At 41.0% G+C, this 12,588-nt stretch overlaps 1 protein-coding gene across 1 annotated transcript in view; it reads left to right on the top strand.

The window, feature by feature from the left end:
* LOC126281510 (myrosinase 1-like) overlaps positions 1 to 12,588 on the top strand; it is a 180,605-nt gene that overhangs the window by 51,660 nt on the left and 116,357 nt on the right. Inside the window, exon 3 of the mRNA XM_049980533.1 lies at positions 2,337 to 2,470. Within this exon, the coding sequence (XP_049836490.1) occupies positions 2,337 to 2,470 (134 nt within the window). The remainder of the gene's footprint in view (positions 1 to 2,336; positions 2,471 to 12,588) is intronic.

The following is a 12,588-nucleotide window of genomic DNA, read 5'->3' as shown; positions in this document are numbered from 1 at the left end:
ATTCTACATGTCGTGTGTGGTCTGGCGTCTCCCTACCAGCAACAAGCCCCAGATTCAAACTAGTCAATTCACTAAAAAACACGTTCAGAGCGTCGTTGCGCGAAAGTGGTAGGGAGACACGATATAGAACAAACCCAGAATGTTAGCTGTGTGTATTCCATTCTTCTTTATGTGGGTCCCTTCTGACACTCTTCCTTCTCATTTCTGGATGAACCGTGTATACAAATATTAAGAAGAGTGGGTGATAAAGTGCACCCTTGTATCACACCTTGGTTTATTAAAATTATTACCGTATCTAATTCAAGACGTCAAACATAAGTTCCATTATACAGATCCTTGAAGCAGTCTATTTAGTGATTTAGGTGTCTATATTTTGCCCTAATTTCACATATGCTATCCAACCAGTCAAATACTTTTTCAAAACCTACGGAAGCTAGGTTGAGTGGTAAATTAAATTCTCGTCTTTTCTGGATTCTTTGTCGCACAGTAAATACACTGCGCTGCAGAATATATGGACGACATTGATAAAGTAAAAGAACACACAAACTATTTGGGGCAAATGAATGTAAGTGCGGGAGCTCGTTGCCAGAAGGCTCCCACTCGTGCACAGAAAGTTGCCAGTCACATGGCTTGAGGTCAGTGTGACTGTAGCGTCAAATGGGGCTGCTCCGGCAACACGAGGCAGTGGAGGGAATGGGAAAAGACAGTGTGTGTGAATCCGCGAGGAGTTACAGTGCACTCTGGTCGTGTTCCTTGTCACAACATGACTCGGAGAGAATATATGGATTACTTTACATGAGATACAATCACCGGGAAACTGGAAGAAGAACGAAGCGTGACGATTGTAGCCCAGGAGTTTGCTATTGCTCAGGGCATTGTTTCACGTGCATGGGGAGCGTTCTGAACCAAACGCACTGCAGCCCTACGAAGAGACTGTGGTCGAACGCAGATTTGATTTCTGCCTAGTATTAACTGAGTGAAAGCTGCTAACTCTTGGGAATATGCTAATATTGCTAACAACAAACGACATTAAAGAAAATATATACTGTGAGGACAATGCCAGAATTCCCAGACTATTGAATAAGGGTCGACAAGACGTTCTCGAACTTACACAGCATATAGCTCGAACAGCCCGTTTTTGAGAAAAAAATACCCTTTTTGAAACAGAAGAATTACCCCAAAAAGTAGTACCATACGACATAAGCGAATGAAAATATGCGAAGTAGACTACTTCTCGTGTTGAACAGTCACTTATTTCAGATACTGTTCTAATGGTAAATAAAGCAGCATTTTGTTTCTGAACAAGATCCTGGACATGGGCATTCCACAACAGCTTACTATCTTCCGAACGCCTAGGAACTTGAACTGTTCCGTGTCGCTTATAATATGCCCATTCTGTCTGATCAAAATATTGGTTCTTGTTGAATTGTGAGTTAGAAACTGTAAAAACTGAGACTTACTGTGATTTAGCATCAAATAATTTTCCACAAGCTACGAACTTATTTCATGAACTACATTATTTGATACTGTTTCAATATTACACACAAGATCCTTCACTACCTAGCTGGTGTCATCAGCAAACAGAAATAGTTTTGAATCACCTGTAATACTAGAAGGCATATCATTTATATAAATAAGAAGCAGCAGTGGCCCCAGCACCGATACTTGGGGAACGCCCCACTTAACAATGCCCCATTGGGATTGAACATCACTACCACTCTCAATATTGCAGAGAATTACCTTTTGCTTTCTGTTCATAAAGTAAGAGCCGAACCAATTGTAAGCTACTCCCCTTACTCCATAACGGTCCAACTTCTGCAGTAATATTTTGTGGTCACTACATCCAAATGCCTTCGTTAAATCAACCTTTTATTTAATCCGTCCAAAACCTCACAGAGAAAATAGAATATAACAGTTTCAGTTGTTAAACCATTTCTAAAACCAAACTGTACATTTGACAGCAAATTATGCGAATTTAAATGCTCCAGTAACCTGTATATACAACCTTCTCGATAACTTTCATTTCCATTATTTCTTCTTCGATGTACAGTTTGAACAGTAGGGGCGCCAGACTGCATCCCTGTCTTAAACCCTTTTTAAACCGAGCCCTTCGTTCTTGGTGTTCCATAGTAGTATACGTTCCATAGTAGTATACGTTACTTATCAGTATCTCTAGAGTAATGTACCCTATTACTAACAAAAGTTTTTCTGGAACTTGCAATCATTAGAGACTGAAAAAATGCAATATTTGAGACAGGATTCTGTCATCTGAGTATCTTACTTAGGCATGCTATACTTAGAACTTTGAATTCACCCTGGGTTGCATTTGCGTGCAGGCAAAGGCGAGAACATCTGGGACCACCTGCTGCACACACGTCCCAACTTCACAGAGGACGGCCGGAATGCGGACGTGGCCGACGACTCTTACCACAAATACAAGGAGGACATCGCAGCATTGGCTAGCATGGGTGTAAGTATACCGTTGAACTATTCTGAGGGTGCTGGTTTCATGAATTTTTTGAAGTTATCTTAGCAAAGAAATGTTTCAAAAACCGAGCTATTTCGCTAAAGTACATGAAATGCATTGAACAGTGTAGAAGTTACCAGTGTCGTTCAACCTGGACTTTGGGGAATGTAAAGATGATAAGGAAGTGACAGAAACTGATGAACTGTTAAAATAAAGATTTCTTGACGACATAGCGGCCAGTGAGTATAACAAAAACAAACTGCAGAAATCGTTGGTCAGGACGGATTAAATCTTGAGAGAGAAGTAAATCATAAAAATTATTACAAAGGGGACCGAAATTATAGTATACAACCACTAATATATAGCAGTATGTATTACTGTTTATGACATATTTCTAAGACAACTGAATACACTTAACAAAGTAGAAAGTAGAATCACAGCAGATGGCAAAACATCAGCCGACGTATCGAGCAGAATTCCACAGACAAAGGCAGAAATTATTTTCTTTTTATACATTTCATTATTTTGAACATCGTAAATATAAGTTTAAACCATACTGTACAATCAATCAGGTCAAATATTTTACCAGTCATGATAACTTACCACTCACTATTTCTCGTTTTATGTGCTAACAGTGGTAGTTTTATCTCTAAGATTCTCTTTTGTATCTCTAGCTGCGATAGTGTCGCGAATAAAGCAGTGACCCGAAATGGAATAAATTTTCTTTACTATACATCTATGGTCACAAACTTTTCGTCAACAGATTATCGGTTTCGGTCTATAATGACCATCTTCAGATAGACCGAAACCGGTAATCTGTTGACAAAAAGTTTGTGACCATAGACGTAAAGTAAAGGAAATTTATTCTGTTTTGTAATTAAAATACCATTAAACAGTCCTATTAGCTCTTCTGACCTTTTTTTGCCGTTCGAATGGATTGGAAGCTCAGTAACAGAAACGTAAAAAGGAGACAAAGACAAAAAGCCACAAATGAATAAAATTAACTGACTGGTTAAGTAGAATTCCTGCAACCTTTCCCATTGCGATCAATATTCTTCTTTTTGCATCGCTCCCTTCGGAAGGAATTCTGTACAGTTTTCTCCATTTTCGCCTCGTAACGACATTGCATTGAGGCATTATCCTACTTAAAACTTCGAAGATACACAACACTTCCTAAGCTTCACACGTAACGCTTGGGCCCACTATATCTGCCAATGTCACTCGACGCGGTTTCAGCCAATCCTGAAGTGCGGGCTGCGGCAGACGCAGGGGATAAGCATGACCAAACTTTCCTTTGTACACAGCTTTAACAGCATCGGTGGTTTCGTGGTAAGGGCACTGTTCCTTAAAAAATTATAAAATGGTGGTTTCAGAGAGAAACCACTGGTATTTACGAGGATTGCCCAGAAAACAATGCACCGCATTTTTTTCAGCCGAAAACAATATTACGAATGCGAAACGTTACGTGTGTATTATGTGAAGTATCTTGAGTGAGATGTTTTCGACACATCCGACAGATAGCGTAGCTGGAGGACAGTTTCAAAATGATTTCTGTAGGTGATGTGCGTTACAAGCTACGTGTCGTCATTGAATTACTCACTGCAGAGAAAGAAACTGTGGGGAATATTCACAAACGCTTGTGCAAAATCTATGGAGCATCTGCAGTCATCAGAAGTACAGTTAGTCGCTGGGCACGGAGGGTGAGGTCATACGAAGGTGGTTCGGTGAAGCTCCAAGATTTGCAGCGGTCGGTGAGACCATCAACAGTTGTCACTCCTCACATGTTGCAGCAAGGTGGTGATGTCATTCGCGAAGACAGACGCGTTACGACTCGGTAGTTGGCGCTGCATTTGTCAATCAGCAAAGGAAGTGTGGATGCAATTATCCGCAATCGTGGATATTCAAAAGTGTGTGAAAAATGGCTCAACGCGGTGTCTAATGGTTGATCACAAATCGCACAGCAAAAAACATTTGTATTGATTTGTTGCAACGTTTTGAAGCTGAGGGTAGGCCTTCTTGTCCCGAATTGTGACAGGTGCGTTTTGAGCCCGAAAAAAAAACGACAGTCGATGAAATGGCGCCATTCCCACTCCCCACAGAAGAAGTGATTCAAAGCAACTGCTTCCGCTGCTAAGGTCATGATCGCCGTGTTCTGGCACTGTGAAGGAGTGATTCTAATTGATGTAATGCCAAGAGACGGTACCATAAATTCAGAAACATATGTCAACACATTAACAAAATTGAAGACGCGCTTCTGGCGACTTTGGCGTCACAGCAACCCACGATATGTTTTGCTGCAACACGATAACGCTCGGCTCCACACAAGTTAGAGGACTCATGAACACATCGCAAAACAGGGTCGGACAGTGTTACGCCATCACCCTACAGCCCTGGCCAAGCCCCCTCGAACTTGTTTGGGCCATTAAAAGATGCAATTCGTGGAAGATAGTTTGAGGACGATGAGGAGATGATTCACACAGTGAAGCAGTGGCTGTGCCACAAGGACAAGGATTGGTACCGACGGGGAATACACGCCCTTGTTTCGCGCTGGAGGAAGGCCATAGAACGGCATGGAGATTGCATGGAAAATAGGGTGTGTAGATAAAACACCGTTCTTTCGTATTTGTAATTCTCATTGCGTTCAATAAAGAATTATTGAAGAAAAATTCGGCGCAGTACTTTCTGGGTAATCCTTGTAAATGGTTAATCAGACTTGTTTCACATAATGTTACACTCCCTTTGTCAGAAAAGTTCCAGGGCAGGATTCTTTTATTTCTAAGTTTGCAAAACTGAAGAGGAACAAATGTTTTTATGTTAACTGGTATATGTGCGTCCTTGAAAAGACCTTCGTCAAGTACAAATTCTTCTAAATTTCGCAACCAACCTCACACCAAGATCGACAACTAACTAAAGATTCGCGTGTTTTCTTATATATTGCAGTAAAGTCAACGAAATGAAGCAGAATCTCGCACATCGACAACATGACATAGGAATGACATTACAAACACAAAAAACGCACTTGAAAGTGGGAATCATTTCCCGAAACGCGTCGTGTGTAAAATAAAAATAAAGAAAATCGTGACTGGTAGAAGATGAGTTATTTATAAACAAATCTGTTGTTTTCACAGTCGCAGGCTTTCAGAACCATTTATAACGGATCAAATCAAAATAATAGATGTTAGTAATTTAGGGGAAAGTAATAGAAAGATAGAACAGATACGATCTGCAGATATTCTTTTCCTGTTAAAACGAAATATTACATATAAATTACGGTTCACCTTGTTGCTGTTCCGGGTCGAAGGGCCTCGGCAGAAACATCGAGCCTGTCACACAGGAAGTGGCATACAAAATTATGTTTTCTTATCTTATTAAGTGAAATACAGGAAGAGTGATTCTGTGTGGTTTTGTTTCTACAGGGTAACAAGTAGTCCTACGTATTACATTTTTAAGTTGTTATGTAGTACATATTTGTGTTGCTTTGAGGAGCAGTCCAATGAAAACCGAACACCCGACATGGACTGGTTCCATTCAAAAGTAATCAACACACGCGTTTAGATATTCATCACAGTGGGAGGCGAGATAATCAATTCCCGTATCCTAGGGCGCGGTAGACCACAGACGGATCCACAGCAGTACCCACACGTGCACTACTTCATCCGATTGAAACCGACGTCCCTGCATATCCTTCTTCAGGTCACCAAAGATGTGAAAATCACGCCATGAAAGATCCGTGTTGTACGGAGGACGTGGCAGTGTTTCTCAACCACATCGCTGGCGTGTAGCCTTCATCCGATTGACAGTGTAGGGGAAGGCGTCATCGTGCAACAGGATGATTCCGTTAGACAGCATTACCGGACTTTTTGACCTTATGTCGCCTGACAGTTTTTGAAAAGTGTTTTCTTAGCACTGCGCGCTGATTGTGGTTCCAAACCTGAGGACATCGATGAGCAGAAGAAGTCTCCACACTGCCAATCTGACGAAGACCACGTATCAGCGATTGGGTTGGAACACACTGTAACATCCTCCACACAACACGGGTCTTTCACCGTGTATTTTCACATCTCTGTCGACCTGAAGAAAGAAACACGCATGGAAGTAGGTTTCAGTCAGACGAAGCAGCGTAAGAGTGGGTGCGGTTGTCGATCCGTCAGTGGGCAACCGCGTTCTACGATACAAGAATTGATCATCTCGTCCTCCGCTGGGATAAATGTTTTAACGCGTGTGTTGATTATTGTTGAACGTAATCCTTCCATAGTCCCGTTGTGGCAGGTGTATGGTTTTCATTTGACTGTCCTTTATATACGTAGACTTAGTTATACGTGTTGTAAATGCGCTCTTTGTTTGCATGATGCCGTTTGCCTTAGTCAATGCGATGGGTGAGAGGGCAGCATCAGAACTTATGCTTCGAGCCTCGTCTCCCCGTGTGGCGTATTGCTTACATGTAATGAATGTCCAATTGTTTTCGTTAGTCATTTTTCTTTTCATTATTTAGTTATCATATTTAAAATGTAGTTTAGATACATGGACCAGTCCCGTGCTATGTCTGCTTATCTATTTTAGGTGTTATGCTCCTTACGTCACGAGTTTACCTTTGCCTCATATTGTTGTTGTATTTGTGTCTTCCTCTGTGTCTCTTTCTACATCAATATCTGTGTCTATGTCTGAGTTTGTGTCCCAAGGATCGTGTTGTCTATTTGTTGTGCGTTTGTTCGAGATATGCTTTACGTATTTTGTTGTCTATAGACGTCACGCAGTGTTTTTGAAACATTATCACCACTCTTGTCCACAGCACGCCATTTCTTTCATGTCATCGTCTATAGGTGTTACGTGTCTGACGGTGCTGTAGTGTAATGTCACGTATTCAGGAGATTCATATGCCCTCATGTAGCGCTCTGGCTGTGGCCCATACGGTTCAGATGTGCTGGGTGCATGCTGTGGTTAGTCAATAAGTGAACCACGCCACGACTTGGATCCGCATACTTCAGTTTCAGTCGTTCTAGTACTGAACTACGTGCGTTTTCAGCAGAAGAAGTTGGTGCAGGGATGGGTACTGACAGAAATTTAGCTATTGAAGAAGAGCTGACTCGCTATGTGTTATTACAAAGAGTTTTAAAACTGCAGGAGGCCCCAGAAACTGAGAGCGACGAAGGAGGAATGCATTGGGCTAAGGCTTCAGGAGTCATAAACACTTGTGAAATTCGCTGAGGGTAGCCAAACCTACAACGTTTCTGAAGTCATGAATGTGCGTATCACATATAACACTTTTTGTAAAAAAAGATTTGAATCCAAGAAACAAGTTTTTGTAATGTTAGAATGCCGTCAGCAGACAATTTCAGCTAAACCATCAGTGGTAAATACCAGTCCGCCATATTCGAAGCTCTCGACAACGTCATATATCGCTGCTATCACTAAAGAGAGTGATTCCAATTAAATTGTACCAAATTCTTGATAACATTTTTTTAAAATTAGGTTGTTCCTGATCTTTTAAAAGCAATGGACTTGTAACTGTCATTCAAAAATTTTATATATATATATATATATATATATATATATATATATATATATATGTATAACTTTGCCTGTCTCTTGATTTGATAATGTCAAATAATGTTGAGCATTAACTTGATTTAATAGAACAGTACATTAATCGACTTTTGATTAAATTTTGAACAATGTAACCTTCCTATTAGAGAACTTTTATTTGCGAGTATCGCATTAAATACATATACAGATTTTTCTAGTAAGAAGATTACATTTTTGGAATTTACAGATCGCTCTCCTGCTGACAATATCAGGTAATCATAATTCAATATTCTTTTTAATGAAAAATAATACATGTTTACGCTTTAATCTCTCATATTGTGTTTAACAAATAAAAATTATTTGCTTTTGTAGATTAAAACTGTACGTTTTGCCTGTATCCCTGTCTTTAAGCCAGCTTTTAAAAAGTGCCCATGATAAATCGGCATATTTGATAATCTGACATTGACAGATTCCCAAGAATACCGGATAATTAAGGTCCTACCATGCCACGGAGAGAAACTTATCTGAAGCCAGATGTTACTTGCAGTGAAATTCTAAATTTTTATTTAAATATATATCACAAATATATGTTGAATTCCGGTGGGGCGTGCTCATATGTATAAAAATACGATAAAATCTAGTGACTCCGAATGCAAAATAATTTCGGTGAGGATAAGTGTTTTCTGGTCATCTTATAGCTATAAGTGGAGATATCAATTTACCAGCAATAGACTGGGCGGTTAGTAGGCACAGGGAATAACGTGAGCGTCTAATCAGAGAACCGACTCGTGACAATACTATATTAAATCTCCTGGCCATGCTCCCTGTTTGCAGCATACTGAAGACGGGTTTAAATAGAAATGTGAGGAAAGGTAGGAAAATATTTCTGGTTGGCAATAGTAAAGTGAAACATTCATCTCCAGGACCCAAAATGTGGAACATCAATGGACAAAGTTCACGAATAATGCGTAAAGGGCAATCAAAATGTTTTCATTTATACGGGTGTACAGTCCAGAATTGGTATGCCAGTCAGGTAAACTCGCCGTGAGCACTGAGGTAATCATACCGCCAACGGTCCAGGCTGAAGATACCCCGTTGGTAAAACACTGTATCCTGCTACCTGGAGAAGTCCGTAAATGACTGCTGCACATCCTTGACCGAGTGGAACCGTCGATCCTTCAAGGCTTTTTGTAAGGGACTGAAGGCTTGATAACCTCAGGGGGAGAGGTCAGGACCATGGGGCGGGTGTTCGGGTAACTCCCACTTGAGATGGCCTAACTTCGGCGTCACAACATTTGCGATATGGGGACGTGCGGTATAACGAAGCAGCGGCAGCAGCAAGTTTTCGACAGGCAGGGTGGCCCAAAAAAACTATTCATTGTCCAATGGATGTCTACCAGTGTTTGTCCCTCAGCAGCTGAGAAAAGAATAACAGGACGCTGGTCCTGTTTGGACGCATTTGGTAATAACGTCACCACAGTTCACGTTTTCGCCTTTATCGCACGCACGTCGCATCGGAGTCGCGCTGCGTTGCATGCAATGCCCTCCAACTAAAACTTATACAACACGCCTTAGACAGGGATATTGTGAAGGATGAGAAAGAATACCCGTGGGCAGAAAGTCCTGTTAGAAAACTACTCCGCAAGCAGAGACTGCTACTCTGCAAATTTAAACGTAACGAAAGCTTCACAGACAAGCAAATACTAAACGAAGCCAAAATTAGCTTAAGGAGAATCATGTATGAAGCAGAGAACAAATTAGTAAGTAAACGTCTGTCTACCAACATGACAGATAATCCTAAGGCGTTTTAGTTAAATCAGGAAACGTATCGAAGGTATTTGCCCAGACACTCTGAAACGATAACGGCGTCGAAATGGAGGATAATTGAGAGAAGAATGAAATAGTGAACTCCTTTTTCCAAACCTTTTTCATCTAGGAAGATCGTGCTGTGGTTCCTCCTTGAAACGGGAGATATCACAATAAGCGATCACGGTACAGAAAAGCATATGAAATCAGCCGAGGAATGGCCACTAGACATGAGAGGATGCCCTTGTTATTCTCCATAGAATATGTAAAAGAACTAGCCCCTCTCCTGGCAGGAGTGTACCGCAGGTCGCTCGAGGAACGAAGGTACCACGTGTTTAGAGAAAAGATCAGGTCACCCACGTTTGCAAAAAGGTTCGTCAAACACACTCACAAACCTGGAGACCCACGAGGTAGCTTACAAAAGCCTTTTCGCCCAATACTTGAATATTACCTATCCATGCCAAATAGGACTGACAGGGAAAATAGAGACGATCCAAAGAAACATAGCGCGTTTCGTTACAGATTCATTTGGTGAGCACGAAAGCGTCACAGATGTGTACAGCCAACTGCCGTGGCAGACGCTGCAGAGAGAGGCGTTCTGCGTCACGGCGTGGTCTAACAGTCGTTCTTCGCGTCAACCATTCGCGACTGGAACGAGAATGGGGGTGGAGGGTTGAGGGAAACGAGAGGAGAGGGGAGGCTGGGCGAGGAACAGTTGTACACAAAGTACCTTATGTAGACGACCGTCTTTCAATATCGTTGGCTATTTCACTTTATTTAAAATGTGCACTGCTGCGAAGTTGATCAATGAAAGACTCCTTTTGCTTTGTGGTTGTTAGGGAAAACTGCTTCTGGCACATAAAATTTGCAGATATGAAACGTAACCAATACGCGGCTTGTAAGGGTCAAGACTATCAGAGAAGCTGTATGACTGCTGTCAATAGTCATCACTAGAGTCACATAAATTTTAGCTTCTCTTTGTCGCTTGATTTGCAACATCATTCTAAATATTTACTGTAATTTGCAGTGTCCTGACTTTTATAAAGTTTTATATGAATTCATACCGCAGAAAATAAAGAATACGAGTTGGTAAACGCTATGATGTTACTTCGTATGAGAAGACAAATTACGTAAGAAAATTTGGCATCTAAGTTTTTTTTTCTATTATTTCTGATTTAAAGGCCGGCCGGTGTGGCAGTGCGGCTCTAGGCGCTTCAGTCTGGAACCGCGTTACCGCTACGGTCGCAGGTTCGAATCCTGCCTCGGGCTTGGATGTGTGTGATGTCTGTAGGTTAGTTAGGTTTAAGTAGTTCTAAGTTCTAGGGGACTGATGACCAACGATGTTAAGTCCCATAGTGCTCAGAGCCATTTGAACCATTTTTTTCTGATTTAAAAATTGAAAAGGCGAACTTTCAGCGGTTCCAAACAGAGCCGGATTAAGGCCCAAGTGACACAACCCGCCGCTTAGGGCGCCAAGCTGAGAGGGCTAAGTGGCGCCATTCTATTATTAGCGAAAACTGACAGGTGAGGGAAAAGGAAGGTGGGGGTTAAAATGACGGGTTGGGGCGCCAAATGATAAGTAACTTGTGTGGAAAAGTATTCTCGAATCGGCCGTGAGTTCCATCGGGCATATAATTACGTAATGGTCAGAGTATCGCAGATGACTATTGTTTTCGAAGTTCTCGTAAATAGGCGACTACCTTGCCAGAGAAATATTTTGCTGTAATATCTACTACCTATCGAAGACTAACTTGCAGTGGTTCTGATTTCTATCCACGTCATTAGACCACTACAAAGATATCATACTAGATCGAATATTTTTGAGTTTCGTGCTCCCTCTATATGTAAATGCGACATTTGGCAGGCTCAAAACTCAATCGTAACTCGTCAGAGAACTAAACAAAGCTACATCCGTAGTCCCCACATCCACAATGTTCTACCTTTCACTGTCGTAGGATGATTTGTTGTCGTATTGTTAATGGAGGTCTCGCCATGGAATCACGAAGCAATTTTGATGGTGACGACTATGGAAAGTTTTAGATGAAGTTCTGCTCCCTTTTGTTGTTTACTAGGCTTGCTGCAACTGAGTTCCGTTACATTTCCTATTACAAAGAACTTCTGTGGATGCAGTTACCTTTGATCGACTTTCCATTAATCTTCTTGGAACTTCTTCCGCTGTACGTAATCGAGGCAACAGTCATAAAATTTCCCCTCGGTCACTCCAGAGCCACTTACTAGCTAAATTTACTACTGACCAGCGTAATTCCTATAGAACAGTAATTCTCTTCTCTTTATTACCCGCTGTCTCCATTGTGAAAGCCAGAGTATTTTGCAGGACGCACGTGTATCTGATTTAATATTTTAAACGTGCTGGATAAAAAAATAAATTTTTTCTACTGGTATCTTTGTCAGACGCCCGCTTAAAATGAGATTTATATATAGTAATTTAGTGAAATAAACATATCGAATGTTGGTAACGTAAAAGGTTGTTTCAAAAAGATTCATCTGAGTTCCGTAGAATAAATTTTCAACGTGAATGAAGATAGGAACTTCTGGCGAATTTTATCTTACACACCGGCCTGCAACGTTTTTATTTTCAAAAGAACCATACAATTTTCCAATGGTATATCTTTCAAGTGGCAATTCTGAGCCTACGATTTATCTTAGGAGATAAGTTGAAAAAAGGAAATCTACGTTTACGTATAGCATTTACAGATTTAGAGAAAGCTTTTGACAAAGCTGACTGGAATATATTGTTTTTGCTATTTTCAGTCCAAAGACTGGTTTGCTGC

Source organism: Schistocerca gregaria, chromosome 7 (assembly GCF_023897955.1).
Source record: "Schistocerca gregaria isolate iqSchGreg1 chromosome 7, iqSchGreg1.2, whole genome shotgun sequence".
NCBI classification, from domain to species: domain Eukaryota; kingdom Metazoa; phylum Arthropoda; class Insecta; order Orthoptera; family Acrididae; genus Schistocerca; species Schistocerca gregaria.
This window is presented reverse-complemented; position numbering and strand designations above follow the sequence as displayed.